At 43.1% G+C, this 19,028-nt stretch overlaps 1 protein-coding gene across 1 annotated transcript in view; it reads left to right on the top strand.

Annotated features, from left to right (window-relative positions):
* The window catches only part of LOC140739466 (E3 ubiquitin-protein ligase NEURL3-like), a 23,678-nt gene extending 4,650 nt beyond the window's left edge, over positions 1–19,028 (top strand). The window contains exons 2-3 of the mRNA XM_073067790.1: positions 9,972–10,517; positions 16,573–19,028. Of these exons, the coding sequence (XP_072923891.1) occupies positions 9,972–10,517; positions 16,573–16,811 (785 nt within the window). The 3' untranslated portion in view covers positions 16,812–19,028. The remainder of the gene's footprint in view (positions 1–9,971; positions 10,518–16,572) is intronic.

Raw genomic sequence — 19,028 nt, 5'->3', positions numbered from 1 at the left:
ACTTTACCCCCCAGTGTGAGTGAGTGAGTGGTAGAATACGGGAATGTGTCGAGAATAAAGCGGGATCAGTGTGAACGAGTGCCTGAAGGTTGGCGTGGACTTGTTGGGATCTGACCGTATGACGTAGGTGCCTGTTAGCCTGTGTGTGGGTGGGCTCTTGACACCAGCATCTGGATTCTTTAGTTCAAATGTCCAAAGGCCTACTCCACTCCGAACAAAGTGAGGAGAAGACATATCATGGATAGAAAAGCAGGGAGAGTCTTCTCAGACAAACAACTCCACAACCATGATTCTGCCTTTAATACAAGTCTCCTTATTTCCATCCCACTGACTGTACATTAACAGTGCCAGCCTCAATGATAAATCATGTTAGAAGGACCTTTTGAGAACTGATAGACAACATGTCCTCAGGAATAGGCAGTATCGCTGCTGTAGTTTAAAATTTGATGAAGAAACAAGCCTCATCTCCCTCATCAGGGAAAAGAGGAACATGCTTGTTGGTCTCAAGGGTATAATAGTGACCATCTCCAAGGAAAGAGATACATCAGATGGTGGTAACTGTGAAGGGGTCTTCCTTCTGCGTGGACAACACCAGAAGTCCTGGTTCAACCTAGCTCTAGCAGAGATACCACTGTGCAAACTTCTTAATAAGTTTGCTTAAGAGTGGTCCTTTGATTATTTTCCTGAAAGAAAGTTCTAGTGGGCATGTTGACTGAGAGAGCTGTGAGTAGAAAAAAATAGTAAATGGAGACAAAACTAGTGTTTGGGATTGGTGTACGCAGTGTATATGGACCTTAACTTACTTATGCCAATCCCTGAGACAGGTGACTACAGGTCCTCCTTATGAATGTCCAATTTAAGTACACATCAGATATACTGTACGAGTGAATGATTGGGGTCGATTTGCCGGCTGCTGCAGGGCTGCAGGCTTCCTCTACTGCCTGGAAGTTCAGTCTGCAGCCACATTTCTGACTTGCAAACAGAGCAGGGCCCTGCGGTAACATGGGGAGGGTCCGTACAGGCAGTTCAACAGAGGTGGTGCTCCTGTTCCGGATGGAAATGCAGTACATGCTATGCCAGTTTGTAAACTGAGTTCTTTCCTGTTGACATTGATACAGTATGTTGCTCATTTTATTTTTTATTTTTCCAAAAAATCACAATTGCTAAATAGATGCAAATAGACTCAGGACAATGGAAAATATTCAAAGAAGGATATCTAGCTCAACTTTTCACGGATTAGAAGGGTTCAGTGGACTACAGGTTAAATGGTATATGTACATGTAGATAATGATTTGATTTGAAATTCCAGTAGTTCTGCCATTTTATGAGTTCTGAGAAGTTGCACATTTATATGACATTGTTAATATTTAGAGCATTTTATTTATGATGTTTGATAGCAAATATCAAATGGACGGGTATTGTTACCCATAATCTTTGTGTGGTTTTATTGTTGTCTGTTAATGAATGGCTGTGTTCCCCGGTGAGGTCAATGCCTTGTTGTCAGCTGCTTCAGTGGTCTGAAACCTTAATGGCTTCAACAGCTGCCTGTCACCTGCCACCATTAAACATTAACAGGCTTTCACTCAGCAGTGATCTCATTTAAACATCTGTGTTGTTTGTTTCTACCCTCTGGTTTAACTTTACACTGTTGCCTCCCTTCTCTCTGTTGAATGTGAGACATTGATACCTCTTTCATCATTTGCAAGGGACTGTAGGAGTTTAATATCTTATGAGCCCATCCTGGCAAGCCTGTTTTACATTGCCGTGACATTAATATAATCTTCTAATTCGTCAAGGAGATAAGGATAGTAAATCATTGGTAGTAAGGATGTGTTTACCACGATGTGGGATAAAATTCCCTTTGTGTTGTCCACACCAATGTCTCTGGATTCCTAACTTACAGCAGTATCCATGCCTACCAATCAGTGAACTCTCTGAGTGAGGTTAGAACAGTTCATGTTGTGGGAACAGCTAAATCGGTCTTCTTAGGCAGTCCATCAGGATTGAGGTTAGCTTGCTCCCAGTCCAGTTCTACAGGCTTGGAGGTGGTTGACGAGGCAGATGTGGCCTGACAGGGCTGGTGTGTGGATTACATGGAAGATGATCTGTTCCTTTTACTGCTTTTGCTGGGCCGGGATGTACCTCTGTGAATACACCTTCCTGAATGCTGCTTCTCCATTCTGACTGGTCACGGACCGTGGATTTGTTAAATCAAAGAGGAAGTTAAATTTTTGCAAGGAGCCTTGGAGACCATACTTGAAAATATTTGCTCTGTGCTGGTGATCTCTCTCCGTGACATAACTCAGAGTAGAGTGGCTGTAGCAGGGATCTGGTGTTAGGTGTGTGAATGATCTGCCCCAGCCACTGGAGCCAAGTCAATGTGCCTGGGGCCTCAGTGTTGTGGTGGTGGCCTTGGAAAGGTTGGCCTACCTTACCAGTGGATATGGGGGGAACGTAGTGAGACAGCATGCCTGGAACTCCCCCTGTCTGGCTGTCTAGGAACTATACTGGAGTCCAGGGATAACTGATTCCCAGTAAACCATGAATTTTGTATAGCGATTGAATTTCAGGTCTTGAAATATTATTTTCCTCAGAAGATAAAGGCTGTTCCATGTTGGGGGGGTTGGCAGTGGATTTCATAATAATTGGCGTTTGCCTTCTGTGTGTTTGGTGATTGGCTTGTGCAGTATGGAAAGCGATTCGTGCCGCCAAGTTTTCATTCCCAGTCATAGCTGTCAGGGGTGGGTGTGCACAACAGGGGCAGCTCGGTAGACGGCCTTTACTTTGTTAGTTGTAAGTTTTAAGGCCAGCTTGTCATACAAGAGCTGAATACCTTCAAGAGTGCACGTGCACAGACGTTGTCTGCAAGCTGCAACTCTGTAACAGAGGGTTTTGGGTGACTTTAGCTCTGGACTGGTGCCGTCCTGCAGATGGGGAGAATGTTGGGAGTGAGCTGCAATATTGCAGTGAGGAAGAAGAGGACTGGCCTTCCTTGACTCCGTTCTGAGCTTGGATTGTGCCTGCAATCAGGCCATCCGGGTTTGCGTGTCATCACGTCACAGGGTGAGAGGAGATGTCAAATTCAACCAAACCCTCTGCATACCGTCCTTATGCTCCTATTCAGGTGTCTATCCAAAAGCTCTTTGAATGCCGCTGTCATGTTTACTTCCATTACCACTCCTGGCGGGACATTTCAGGCTCCCATCCCTCTGCATTAAAAAAAAACGCTTGCTGTTTCTCCTCTTGCTTAAAGCTATGATCTCTAATGTTTGATGTTTCTACCTTGGGAGAAAGATTTTGGCTGTCTACCCTAACATAGAACTTACTCAGTGCAATACCTGACTAGCTTATCTACTCCAGGGATGATGCCACCTCTGAGTTAAAGCTGGCATTAACAGGATCATTTTACTGGAAAGTTGTGCATTCATGTTCTGTTACTATAGTGAAGGAGGCCATTTGTCTCATGTAGTCTATGCCAGTTTTTAGAGTAGTCCCATGCATCCCACTCTCCCATTCTCTCTCAGATGTGGTTAACTCCCCACAAACTATCCAACCAGACACCTGCACAAGGGGTAATCAGCTGAACAACGTGCGGGAGGAAGCCAGGGCACACGAGGGAAGTACAGACCTGGCTGTTGGGAGCAGGCAAACTCCTTACAGACAGAACCAAAATTCAAGATTAAATCTGGGTTGCTGGAACTGTGAACGCTGCCTGCTGCACTCCTAGTATCATGGAAGAGCATAGGGTTGATATTTATTTAATTCCTCCGTGTGTTCAGTGTGCTTGAAAGGGAGCTTTGTACTTTGAACATGAAAAAGCAAGAATGTTGTAGTCCTAGCTGAATAATATTATTACTAATAACATAATTACTGACAACATGAGCAGAGGGAGTGAACGGGGTTGTTTGGGGAACCCGAGGACACTGATTCTGCACACTGAACTGCTGTAATGTTTGTTTGCACTTTCAGTATTACATTTAGAATGAATGAGATGGCTTTTTGTCTCATCTCTCAGAATAATATGAACCCTTGATCTCCCGTTTAGGAGGGCGGCCTTGGAATTTCCTAGCTGTCCATTGGATTACCTCAGCTAGAGGAGGCAACAGGCAGCAAGGTGCTAGTCTAGCCATTGCCATGGCCCAGCATGGAAGTTTCGAACAAGTGAAACTCTGAAGTAACGAATGGCCCAATCACACAAATCTGTGGAGCATGTTACTCTCTGGAAATACCTGTTTAGCAGTCACCCAAAAAAATGCCTCCTGTGTGGTGGAATGAGCATGACGGCCTATGAAAGTCAGAGTGGTTCAAAGCAGTTACTAGCTTTACTGTAAATCCTGGTGTCACATGACTGCAATTTGAGTATCTAACACAGGGGTGTCAAACTCATTTTAGGTCACGGGCCGGATTGAGCAAAATGCAGCTTCATGCGGGCCGGATCAGTCGGACGCGTGCGAACGCAGCTTTCGTTGCCTCCGTTTTTTCAGCCTGCTCTCATGTGTCTCAGTCGCTGCTATAACTACAAAGTGTTTCACTTTACAAATTCCGTTTCTTATGAAGAAGACTGCCGAGCAAGACTGCCGAATAAACACTAAAAACCCTGAAAACCTGGTACCTGAATAAACTCAGCATTAGCCATATCATACGCCATAGGCGCTTCGATTACTGGGGCCAGCTTTAATAGTAATTAGATATTATCTCGCGGGCCAAAGATAATTCCACCGCGGGCCTTGAGTTTGACATATATGATCTAACAACATGAGATATTGAAATGGTTTATGACTCTAGTCAGTTATAAATAATATTGACAAAAAACTAGGTTACACACCACCTGGAATTGACTGGACAGCTCTCAGATCCTAAATCTCCAGTTCTTCACTCTTCAATACAGCACTTCATAGAACACAGAGCATTACAGTATGAGAGCAGGCCCTTTGGCCCATCATGTCTGTGCTGAACATGATGCCAATCCACACTAATTCTATATCATTAGAGAAATATAAAATGTGTAGATGCAATTATGCAACCAGGTGCATACATTACTGCAGAACCAATTAGGGAGAGCCTGAATGCTTTTCTTCAGTTCAGCCTGTTGTGTGTCTGTGTTCAGTTCCTGTGAGGGATTAAGGCATTGAACTATAATTTCCAGGTAGTACACCTCCCACTGTCAGAACTAAGCGGTGATGAAGGAGGAGCAGGACTGAGATCTTTCTCAGATGTAAATAAAGCCTGCGCAAACAGAAACTCTTACACACTATTATACAAAAATACCTGTTTTTAATGTAATTCGTTTTTTTGGAGACATGAGAAAATAGGACACAGAAGCACTTTCCTTGAGATCCGTGAGATTATTCTTTAGGCAATAAGTGATGTTCCTGCACTTATGTGCCTTGTTGTATTTTGAAGCAGACATTGTACTGTTTTTGGTAAAGGTGGAGAGTAAGCTGTAACTCCTGAGGCCTCTGAACAATGGGAGTTATTTCTGTTGGTGTTCTGGTTGGTCAACCGGTGAAGTAGGTACAGACTCTAGTCACAGTGTTGCCTGATCAGGTGACTATTCACAATTCTGCTTTCATTTAAGATTGCCATAAATCAATGTTTTGATTTTTTTTTGCTTTTTGAGGAAGGTTTGAAACTTTACCGCTGGAGCAAAATGCTTCTTTGAAGTCTACTCAAGTTGTAAAGTGTCAGCACCGAAACCTAAACTAGATAGTGTAGTGGGTGTTCTAACAACCTCCTCCTCACTACAATTACATCGAGCCGCAGGTTTCAGCCACACCAGGTAACAGTTTCAATTCCACCCTCTCCCTGAAGCATAAAAACTATACCGCAGTGAGCTTCCATAAGAAGATGTAAAGTCAGTTGTTGGTTCCAACTATTCAAGTGGTGAACATCAGGCTCATCCAATATTATTATGACTTTTCAGCCTCTACACATAAAGTCAAAAAACTTAAAGCTCCAATTAGTTTAGAATAATCCGTGACTTGGATGCACCATGGAAGAGGGACGCCAAAACTAAGTGACGTCTCAAATTGGGAAAGACAAGCTCAGGACAAGCCTTAACACTGTAAGCAACGCCCTGCTAGGGCAACAAAAAATCTGTAACCAAAAAAAAATAAGGTTGTTAAGCACATAAAGGAAACATATCAGCAATTCCACCAGGGCTCACTACACGTGGAATATGCTACTGCAGACATATTACTCAAACTGCCAGTGGTCTGGAGTCCTTTGGAACTGATCCTTAACTTCCCGAACCTTGTGTGAGCAAAATCATTGACCTGTGAGGTAAAAGGAAAAAGAAACATTTTAAAATTTCATTTGAATTTGTTTTTACATGCATTCTAACGACTGCTGGACCAGACAGTGAAGTTGACAGACGTTCAAGTTCAGTTTATGTATGTGGCCAAACGACACAATGTTCCTCTGGAACGAGATGCACATGTAACTCACACACACAGCATATGAAGTGATATTACCAGAAATAAATGAACAAATAACAAGGTGAATTAACACACAGGTTAAAAAGCCAACAGTATAATGCTACTGATGCATCATACGTGACACGTTTTCATAAAATCTTCAGGAATTTAGATTTAGATTTAGATTTAGATTTAAATTTAATTTTATTTAAATTAATTTATTTAATTAATTTATAAATTTATTTAATTAAATTTAAATTTAGATTCAGCCAGATTTAGCAACTCTAATGCTTGTCTATATTTGTTCATTATCTGAGTGGATTAATTTGATGCCTTGACTTAACTAATTCAGGATAGATGAGTAATTGAACCTTGGAATGTAGGGCTCAGTTTAACACAGTGCAGTGTATCTGCTAACTGAGCCTCTGCCTGGTTATTCCAGTGAAACCAGGGGGAATGTTCAGTCAGCTTTCTGGATGAACACACCTGGATTCATGCCAACAGTCAAATGTGGCAGACAACAGAATGTTAGAGTGTGTTCACGTGGAAGGAAGCTGAACCTCCTGCACCTCTGAGTCACCTTGCTCCTGTGAAACAAGGAGGGTCAGGGTCTTCTACGTTTGACTGCAGATATATGGCTAACTTCCTTTATAAAGTGTGGCCAGATTTAATGGTGGTGACTCAATGAAAACATGACTGCAGAACACACAAATTCTCCAGATGCTCACTTCACTCTATTTAAGTCATAGAATCATAGAGTCATAGTACACAAGAGCACAGAAACAGGCCCTTCAGTCCATCTAGTCTATGTTGAACCATTACTAATCTCATCGACCTGCACCCGGACCATAACTCTTGATATCCAAATTTCTCTTACCTGTTGAAATCGAACCTGCATTCATGACTTCTGCCAGCAGCTCATCCCACACTCTCATCACTCTTTGAGTGAAGAAGTTCACCCTCAAATTCCCCTTAAGCACTTTTCACCCTTAACCCAGGCCCTCCAGTTCTAGCCTCATCCAACCTCAGTGGAAAAAGCCTGCTTTACATTTACCCTATCTATATCCCCTATAATTTTGTATACCTCTGTCAAATCTCTTACATTATATGGAATAAAGTCTTAACCTATTCAACCTTTTCCTATAACTCAAGTCCTCAAGACTTGGCTACTTCCTTGTAATTTTTTGCTTGCACACTTTCAATCATATTGATATCTTTCCTGTAAGTAGGTGATCAGAACTGCACACATTAACCCAAATTAAGCCTCACCAACATCTTACACAACTTCAACATAACATCCTAACGCCTGTACTCGGTATTTTGATTTATGAAGACCAATGTGCCAAACGCTCTCTTTCTGACCCTGTCTACTTGTGACACCACTTTCAAGCAATTATGGATCCCAGATCCCCCTGTTCTACCACACTTCTTAATGCCCTACCACTCAGCATGTACATAATTCCTACCCTGATTCATCCTCCTAAACTGCACCATCTCACACTTGTCTGCATTAAATTCCATATACCATTTTTCAGCCCATTTTTCCAGCTGGTCCAGGTCCTGTTGCAGTCTTTGATAGCCTTCCTCGTTGTCCACTACACCCTCAATCCACAAATCTGCTGATCCAGTTTACCACATGATCATTCAGATCGTTGACATAGATGATAAACAACAACAGACCTCCCACCTTGGCACATGGCCAACCATCTACTACTGCTCTCTGGCATCTCCTGCCTAATGTCTAATCCAATTTACTACCTCATCCTGAGTGCCAAGCGACTGAAATTTCTTGACCAACCTCCCATGCGAGACCTTGTCAAAGGCCTTGCTGAAGTGGTGTCTTCTGTAGGCCGTATATCCAGAGAGTGAGAAGGCAGATCTAGTAAGCTTTGCCATGTGTCCTTGAGTACATTGGCAAAACAAAGCACTGCTTGTTTCTAGTTCATCTCATCTGCTCTTTTCATAATTAAATAGGTACAGTGTCAGGACTGATTGTTGGTTCTTATTCCCATAAAGAATTAAGTGAATACATTACGATGAAATGTTGCACAAACATGGAGTATATTCTCCTGATTATTGAAGACTGAAGCGTAAATTATAAGAACCAAGTTTTAATGATAAAATTAACTAAATGCTGGAATTATCCACAGGGAAACCAATAGGCTCAGAGGTGATAGTATTTGAATCAGACCTTCTAGAAGAGATGTGACATATAAAATTTTGGTGATAATATTGGTGGAAAGCTGTGATGGCTAGAACTTCCAATAGCATCAATAGATGTTTGTTGAATAAAGGGACCAAGGAATAATCTAGTTAGCTGTGGGAAGGAACTGATGTACAGATCATGTTCAAATGAGTAGTGGAAGAGTTCCAAGGAGCTGAACGGCTTCCGCACATCGATGGCTTTGTGATTGCTCATTCCAGTTTTCCTCCACCCACTCTTTAAAGATGTACACCTATACATACCTATGTCTTATGTATACAAAGATGTACTTAATAAAGTCAGTGGCAATGCATCTGAGCTTGTCACGGTTACTGCTCAGAACCTCTCCTGGGGATTGCTCTGTCCTTGTGCTCTGTTGACTCTAGTCTGACAAAGCGTGCCAACAATAACATTTCCCTCTTTTATCCCTTTTCTCGGAGGCTAGCGCCTTGCTGCAGTAGAATATGGATTGTCTTACTCATGCTGTTCGGTTCAATTGTAGCCTCATCACAGTTCACCGCGCTAAGGGTTGTTAATCACTTCCTGCTTTCAGAATGCACCCTTCACCACTTCTACCTGGTTCCACTCTTTACTTTGGCTCGCAGTTTCACAAATGTACCCAGTTATTAGGAGCATACTGTGTGTCAATGCATACAACAGCAAAATATCACATTCGTCCTAACAGCTAAACTTTCACACCTTCCGGTAAACACGATTAGTTCAATTCATCAATGAAAGATAAATATTATTATCTGATTTAGAAAATTTATTTGCTTATTCTATACCAAAACCCTGACCCTGGTTCACATATCCAAATGTAGGTTCAGGATCAAAATACTAAAGCCAACAAAGAGACAATGTTGTCAGATTTATTAATGTTAAATCTGCAATCTAAATGGTCGTTCTAATTGACTTCTTACCAAGCCATTCACATCTCACTTGGTATTGTTAAATGCTACACTGGTGTCATAACTTCTAATATTCCAAAGATGGATTAGTGCCAGTGTTGATATATTGCTTCCAAGTGGTAAATGTTCAATAGAAGGACATAAAGCACAATATTAAGCAAACTTAAAAAAACTGGAAATATTCTCCTGCAGTTCTAATAAACAATTATTGTCTTGAAACATTCACTTCATTTCTCTCTTCAAAAATGCTAAGGAAATAGGGCCTCCCTGTCTTCTATTTTCTCTTACTGTGAAGGGTATTGCAGACCTGTTGAAGATTTCTAGTATTTTCTGTTTTACTTCAGTGGCATTTTGCACTTGTATCCCAATTGCATCTACAAAATAATCAGCACATCAAGCTATTGCTCAGGATTAACTACAGATTTTTCATTGGTTCTTTTGCAGAACAAGAGCAAAGAAATAACCAGAGGGCTATTTGTAAAAGGAAGAAGAAGCGTTGTCGGAAACCAAATCCCTCACGTGATCCCCTGTTCTTCCATCCGTACTGCAAGGGGTCCCAGATAAAGCTGGATTCATCCAATCAGTGCGCATGGAGAAACGCTGGATTCTGCAATGGCATCACCTTCACCAACCGACCCGTGAACCTCGAGGAGAAAGTGAGAGTGAAGATCACAAAGATGGATGTCAAATGGAACGGTGCATTGCGACTAGGCTGCACCCTATTCGACCCTTCCCTCATGGTTTCCAGTGCTCTTCCAAGGTTCATCTGCCCAGATCTAGAAAATGTTTATGGGTTCTGGGCCAAAGCATTACGAGAGGATGATATACGAGAGGGAACTGTTATTACTTTCTGGATAAACATACAAGGCTTTTTCCTGTATAGTATAAATGGAGGAAGGGTGCATCTTCTTATGGACGGATTGTTGGTAGCTCACCCATTGTGGGTGATGATAGATGTATATGGCAGGACTCAAGGAATTCAAATCGAAGGTAAGGGATTAATGGGAATTTTAAAGAAGAAATGCTGAAATTATTTCACTTTGTATTGTATCCTATGGGAGTATTTTGTTTGGATTATATGATTTTACTTTGCTGATGGCCTCAATGAAAAGCACAGTGTACATTAGAATATAGAATAGCTATATAAAATAAAAGGGTCCAAACTTAATAGCTGGTGTTTGCTCAGTTACATCATCTCGGGCAGACCAGAAGATGTGGCCCTAGGTCTCTAGACAGGGAAGAAAAAATTACCCTGCGCAAGTTGCTAGCCATTGGCTTAAACTGATTGCTTTGAATGCGGGAGGAAATGCCGGCCAAGGAATTCAGCTATAGTGGTCAACGTGCCATATTCAGGTGCCCCACAGTAAGACTCACACCAGGATCTGAACGGGTTTTCAGCAAACCGCATATCTATAGTATACTATCGTACAGAACGTCACTATCAATACCCATGGAAGGGTGTGAGGGAGGGAGTTATGAGAAAACAGACTATAATGACTCAATCAGCATCTATGGAGGCAAAAGGGGTAAATCAACATTTTTGGTCAAAACTTAGAATCAGCATTGAGAGGAGAAGGGAAAAATTACCAGTACATAGCAATACAAGGTGAGGGGAAGGTGTGTGTTAGAGGCTGTCAGTGATAAGTGGGACCAGATGATGGAGGGTTGATTCCCTTATCTAAGAAAGGATGTGTTGACATTGGAGAGGGTTCAAAGGAGGTTCACGGAAATGATGCTGAGATCGAATGGCTTGTCATATGAAGAGCGTTTGGTGGCTCTGGGCCTGTACTCAGAAGAATGAGGGGTCACCTCATTGAAAACTATCAAATATTGAAAGGCCTCGATAGACTGAATGTGGGAATACATTCCCTATGGTGGGGAGGTCTAAGACCAGAGGACACAGCCTCAGAATAGAGGGGTGTCCTTTTAGAATGGAGATGAGGAGGAATTTCTTTACCATACAGTGATGAATCTGTGGTATTTGTTGGCATAGGCGGCTATGGAGGCCAAGTCAGTTGGTATTATTAAGGCAGAGGCTGATAGGTTCTTGACTGGTCAGGGCATGACGGATTGGGGAGAAGGCAGGAGATTGGGGCTGGGAGGGGGGTTGCTTTTTTTTAGTTGGTCTTACTGAGAACAATTTGAGACTATGACTGAAGTTCCTTCTACCATAGGTCAGCGCAGCCCTAATCTCAGCAGAATACTATTTTCTGTTTCCCAATTCCACCATGTTCCCACTTTCTCGTGATCCATATTTGACTCTCCCTTTCTTCACTTCTCAATGCAGTGGATAGGTTAGTGACCAATATCCTCAATGAGCTGACATTCTTCCACAGTTCCTTTAACGGCATCTGCTGCCACCCTGCTTTCTGTTATAGTTCCATGTCTCCAGGTTATATTGTAGATGTTCTGAAGATTAATCTTTCCCATCCTTAAGCATCTTCCTCTTTCCTTTAATGTGGCTTATCCTCTAGCAAGTTGACACAGATCACAACTGTGCCTCTACTTCCTCATAATTCTGCTCCTAACCCCTCTCGTCCCAGACCATTTTTAGTGACCTTTCCCTTGACAACTTTATTCTACAGCTTATTACAGAATCAGAATCTGTCAAACTACACATGCAGGCTCCTCCCCATCTCTGCCCAGCTAACAGGAGTCACCTGCCACTCATTTCCAATTCGTCACCTACAGCCTATTTAAACCCAGCTCTCATCTGCAATCCTTGTTCACCCATCGAACCAGCCAGCCTCACTCATTTGCTCTTAGCCTTTGGTTATATTGTTGGATGTGGTGTTTAGTATCTGCTGTCCTTCATTTTGCAGCCCCTCTCGTAGCTTGTCATTTTTGCGGTCTATATTTAAAGTTATTGTCCATTGCTGAATCATCTCCACTGCTGTGCTTTTGGGTCAAACCACCTGTCGGGATGCGTGAACCTTCAATTGACCCAGCAGCGTCTGCTTGCCCAAAGGAACTCAGCCGTTGACATGAGCACACGATCAGAAGCAGCAGGAAGCCATTGATCATCTGCTTGACACCGTCTTCCAACCCTCTGTCTCGATACAGCAAACCCATGATAGTCAACCTCTAAGTCCTGGATTCTGGTGCCGGAATGCTTCGACAGATTCCCTAACCTGATGCCGCAACCTCCTGTCCCAGTGTGTCTTACACTTCGAGCTCCAGCCTCCTCTGTATTGTGTGGACTGAGCCAAGATTATTTCTCTCTTGACTGGGTGAGCTCTGACATGGGCTGCCACTAACTGGGACAATACATATGCAATAAATATGAGGAAGTCACTGTGGAGGTGCATGACCATCCGGGAAGTGGAAGGCGGACAGCATATTGGGTACTTCATCCGTGTCGAGGCTCACGCTCGGTGCTGGATTACACAGCGAAAAGCAAGAAACACAAAGAACCTAGTTTGAAAAGAAGAAAGACCAGAACCACTGCACAGAGAAACTCCTCTGCATCGACTCCTCTCCATATTGTTCACTCCAGCAGCGACAGCGATAATAATTCCGTCTGCGGCCCTGTCTCGAACACGTTGTTGCGTTCTGGCTTTGCGATGCTCCCACGTGGCCCATCCTTCGAATCAGCTTCACCTTCCCTTGCTTCTTCATTGCTTGTGATGACAGCTGACCACAATTTACTTCAGAAAAGAGGTGGTTTTAGTCATATTTCTTGCCTTCTGATCTACCAGTGAGCAGTCACACAACTTCAGTAGCGCCACCTTAAACTGGAAATGCATCACGACCTCTCGGAGTGCTTGAAAGGTGAGCTGTCTACCCGGGATATGCCACTAACCTTGAAAGCCTCATCACTCTGGACCTGCAAATTGACAAGTGTCTTATGGAGCAACGTGCCAGATCGTCAGCCAAAACCTCAGCTCCATTTCCAGAGCCACCTCAGGCTGCCGGACCCTCATCATTAATGCCTGCAGTTAGGGACAGAGCATTCTTGAGGTGCATTTCTGTTGATTGTCAGCAAGGAGATGTTATTACCCGTCTGCGCTGACTATAGTCTCCGGGTTAGTAAGTCAAGGATCTATGTAACCATATAACAATTACAGCACGGAAATAGGCCCTCGGCCCTTCTAGTCCATGCCGACGCTTACACTCACCTAGTCCTACTGGCCCGCACTCAGCCCATAACCCTCCATTCCTTTCCTGTCCATATACCTATCCAAATTTACTTTAAATGACAATACCGAACCTGCCTCTACCACTTCTACTGGAAGCTCGTTCCACACAGCTACCACTCTCTGAGTAAAGAAATTCCCCCTCGTGTTACTCTTAAACTTTTGCCCCCTAACTCTCAAATCATGTCCTCTTGTTTGAATCTCCCCTACTCTCAATGGAAAAAGCCTATCCACGTCAACTCGATCTATCCCTCTCATTATTTTAAATACCTCTATCAAGTCCCCCCTCAACCTTCTACGCTCCAAAGAATAAAGACCTAACTTGTTCAACCTTTCCCTGTAACTTAGGTGCTGAAACCCAGGTAACGTTCTAGTAAATCTTCTCTGTACTCCCTCTATTTTATTGATATCTTTCCTATAATTCTGTGACCAGAACTGTACACAATACCCCAAATTCGGCCTTACCAATGCCTTGTACAATTTTGACATTACATCCCATCTCCTATACTCAATGCTCTGATTTATAAAGGCCAGCATACCAAAAGCTTTCTTCACCACCCTATCCACATGAGATTCCACCTTCAGGGAACTATGCACCATTATTCCTAGATCACTCTGTTCTACTGCATTCTTCAATGCCCTACCATTTACCATATATGTCATATTTGGATTATTCTTACCAAAATGTAGCACCTCACACTTATCAGCATTAAACTCCATCTGCTATCGTTCAGCCCACTCTTATAACTGGCCTAAATCTCTCTGCAAGCTTTGAAAACCTACTTCATTATCCACAACGCCTCCTACCTTAGTATCATCTGCATACTTACTAATCTAATTTACCACCCCATCATCCAGATCATTAATATATATGACAAACAACACTGGACCCAGTACAGATCCCTGAGGCACACCACTAGTCACCGGCCTCCAACCTGACAAACAGTTATCCACCACTACTCTCTGGCATCTCCCATCCAGCCACTGTTGAATCCATTTTACTACTTCAATATTAATACCTAACGATTGAACCTTCCTAACTTACCTTCCATGCGGAACCTTGTCAAAGGCCTTACTGAGGTCCATATAGACAACATCCACTGCTTTACCCTTGTCAACTTTCCTCGTAATCTCTTCAAAAAATTCAATAAGATTTGTCAAACATGACCTTCCATGCACAAATCCATGCTGACTATTCCTAATCAGACCCTGTCTATCCAGATAATTATATATACCATCTCTAAGAATACTTTCCATTAATTTACCCACCACTGACGTCAAACTGACAGGCCTATGCTAGGTTTACTCTTAGAACCCTCCTTAAACAATGGAACCACATGAGCAATATGCCAATCCTCCGGCACCATCCCTGTTTCTAATGACATTTGAAATATTTCTGTCAGAGCCCCTGCTATTTCTACACCAACTTCCCTCAAGGTCCTAGGGAATATCCTGTCAGGACTCGGAGATTTATCCATTTTTATATTCCTTAAAAGCGCCAGTACTTCCTCCTCTTTAATTGTTATAGTTTCCATAACTTCCCTACTTGTTTCCCTTACCTTACACAATTCAATATCCTTTTCCTTAGTGAATACCGAAGAAAAGAAATTGTTCAAAATCTCCCCCATCTCTTTCGGCTCCACACATAGCTGTCCACTCTGATTCTCTAAGGGGCCAATTTTATCCCTCACTATCCTTTTGCTATTAATATAACTGTAGAAACCCTTCGGATTTATTTTCACCTTAGTTGCATGGGAGGTACAGAGGCCCAGTTTATGAAGCTTTTTGGTTAGTACTGAGGGGATAATACTGTTGAATGCTGAGCTTTAATCGATAGACAATAGCCTGATGTATGTATTGCTGTTGTCCAGTTGCTCCAAAGCAGAGTGAAGAGCCAGTGAGATAGCATCCATTGTAGAGTTGTGGTAAATTACAGCAGGCCAAGATCCTTGCTCAGACAGGAGTTACAATAATTCTTGGCATGTGCAACAGGAATTTCCTTTGTCTGTTCCTCCCTCTGCAAGTTAAAACGTGCTTTTTGTCTTGCCTTTCCTGTTCCGATGATGGGTCTTTAATATGAAGCATTGAGTATTTCTCCCTCACATTGACCTGTAATTCTGAACGTATTAGCTTACACCATTTCACTAGTTTAAATATCTCCTTGTAGTTTTGTAGTGGAATTGAATGGAACTATTATTAATCCAAATCCATATTAACTTAAAAATTCTAAATACATGAAATATCTGTTCATAATCTTTTAGATGTTGATGCATTTTCTTTTTTTCCCATAATTCCTGAAATGCAAATCATCTCTTGTTTCATGCATTTGAACTATTTATTGGGACAATTACACAAACCTTAAAGATATTATTTCAAACTTTGCCAACTTGGCATGAATAGAAAGCACAAAAATATTATTTCCCAGCGATTATTTTCTTGCATCATTTTTCCAGTATGTGTAATCTCTTTAAAGATTAGCTTTATTTATTGCATGTGTATTGAAACCTACACCGAAATGTGTCGCCTGCTACAAATCAAATCGGCCAGGATTGTGCAGGGCACCCCACCCGGAAGTGTCGCCGAGCTTCCGGCTCAAACATAGCATGCCCATAATTCCAACCGTACGCCCTTGAGATTTGGGAGGAAACCGGAGCACCTGGAGGAAAGCTGTGAGGTCATGGGGAGAACATACAAACTCCTTACAGAGAGTGGCAGGAATTGAACCCCGATCTTACCGTTTTAATAGCATTTTGCTAACCTCTGCGCCACCAGGCCACCCTGTTACGGTACGGTGCTCCCCTTATCCGTTACTGGTATGTATTTGCCTCGGTGGTGGGGGGGGGGGTGGGGGGTGCTTCAGAAGAGGCATTGTGTACTTATCTCATAATTAATTTAAACTTTGTTTGCAGGCCATTCTGAACGCAAGCCCAGCTTTACTGAGGTACTAGCAAATTACAACCCCCAGAGCTCCAAACCCATGGATGAAGACTGCGTGATTTGTTTCTCATACCCAGTGGACTCTGTTATATACAAATGTGGACACATGTGTCTGTGCTATGGCTGTGGGAAGAAGCTGCTCAGCAGGAAATTGGCATGCCCAGTCTGTAGAGAACCAATCATGGAGATCATCAAGACATTCCCCAATTGATGCCTCAGGATTAGCTGATGACTCATCTGTTGGGTAGTTCAGTACGAGTGACCTTCATTTGAATATAAACACGTGGACTGCTGCAATATACAACCATATCCTAGCGGGGAAATTTTCCAGCAGCTGGACACAAAATCCAGAAGAGGATAATGTAAATATGGACATGCGGTGAACTACAGATACCTGTCTGGACACGCTGACTGCTCCTGTGGCTCCTCCCACAGACCCCTTAATAAAGGCGATTGGAGGCACTGCTCCTCCCTCAGTCTCCAGGATGTTGTGTGGTGGTCTCTTGCGGCTAATAAAAGCCTATCGGTCGCCTCCCTTCTCCGAGTGTTATTGATGGTGCATCAGGACATAAACAGCGCACTTTGTTATGGAGGTCCACTCTAACTGTGATACCTAGGATGTGTGGGAGTAGCTGCAGAAAGTTCTCGAGGGGGAGGGAGAAAGCCAGAGGTTGGGCATATGTTGGTACAAATAACATGGGTAGAAGAAGGGGTGGGATCCTGCAGAATGAGTACTGTGAGTTAGGTATGAAATTAAAATGCAGGACCTCGAGGGTAATGATCTCCTGGGGCCTTGTGCTGGTGAAGCCAGAGGTGAAGAGCAGGTTAAGGGGGCAGGGACTCGGGTCCTGAGGTTATGGGGATCCTTTCCGGGGTAGAAGCGAATTAAGCAGGAGGGATGGATTGCATTTGAACCGATCTCCTTGCAGGGAAGTTTGATTTGAACACCAGGGAGGGTTTAAACTAGGTGGGCAGGGGGTGGAGAAGGAGGGAGCAGAGTCAATGGGAGGACAGTGCAGCAAGCAAAGCGTGCAAGGTTGGCATTCAGATCAGTCATGTTTACGGTGAAAACGCAGGTAGGACCATCGTTTTAAAATGAATCTATTTCAGTACATGTAGCTTAACAGGTGAGGGTGTGGATTGCCCCTGGGGACTGGTATATTGTGGCCATAACAGAAACATGGCAGGACTGGCAGCTGAATGCCTTGGGATCCCAATGCTTTAGGTCTGACAGAGGAACATGACTGTGGGGGGGGGGGATTGTCTTTTTGACAAGGGAAGACATAACAGCAATGCCTAGAGAGGACATTCTTGGAAGATCATTTGATGAGGCCATTAGAAATAAGGAGTGGATGGTGGGAAAAACTGTCAGCTGGAGAGAGTGCAGTAGATACATACGAGGAGGCTGCCTGGACAAGAGGGTCTGAGTTACACGGAGATGTTGGGCATGATCCCAACGGAGATGCAGGAAAATGAGAGGTGACCTCACAGAACTTCGGGGGTATGGATAAGGTGGAAGGGCATAGGCTCCTCACCAGGGCCAGGGAGTCCAAAGCTAAAGGCCACTGATACAGGAGGGAAGAGATCGAGATCTGAGAGGTAACTTCTTTATATGTAGGGCAATGGCTACCTGGAATGGGCTACCAGAGGAAGTGATGGAGGTAATGCCACTTAAAGGGCCATTTGAATATGCATATGAAGGAGTTGGGACTTGCAGGGCTGTGGGCCGAGCACAGGTAATCGGGACTTCCAAGGAGAGTTTTGTGGTCAGTACAGATAAGTTGGGCTGAAGGGCCTGTTTCTATGCTGTGTTACTCTGACTCTGTCACCCTATGAATGTTGAAATGCAGGAAAGCTGGGAGAAGGATAGATGGAGAGGGCAGGAGTGATGAGGAAAAGAATAACAGATGTGAAAAAAGGGCAGTCTGTGAGAAAGGGAAGGGCTGCTAAAAGTAGTGAAATGTGATTTGTTTGGAGCAACAGGAAAGGAATTTGAATTTAGTAAGGACAGTCCCCATACAGTAAGGCTGCGGGAAAGCTAGAGCAAGCAGCCAACAATATTATTAAAGAAGAAACAATTGTGACCAGATAATGAAAGAGAAATTCATGATTTAGGGACTGCTGAAGGAGAGGTAACAGGTGAAACAAGCAGGTCTGTAGACTTCCAGCAACGCGTTCACTGGAAGTTAATTGCACCCCATGTTGATGTGTGAACCCTAACATTTCTCAATCCTTCCTGGATCAGTATTGTCCAGAATTTCAAATAACATCTGTTCATTTTCAGTTGGCTCTCTGCCCTTGGGAGAATTATCTGCCTCCCTCCTCCTTCCATTAAACAGTTGCATAATGGTTAACTCTCTGTGTATCCAGTTTGGATTTCCCGGCTATTGTTTTCTAAGCAACAATAAAGGTTTTTAGCGAACCTGTC

This window comes from Hemitrygon akajei, chromosome 15 (assembly GCF_048418815.1).
Source record: "Hemitrygon akajei chromosome 15, sHemAka1.3, whole genome shotgun sequence".
Taxonomy (NCBI): Eukaryota; Metazoa; Chordata; class Chondrichthyes; order Myliobatiformes; family Dasyatidae; genus Hemitrygon; species Hemitrygon akajei.
Note: the sequence above shows the minus strand (reverse complement) of the source record. Positions and strands in the feature narration are given on the sequence as shown.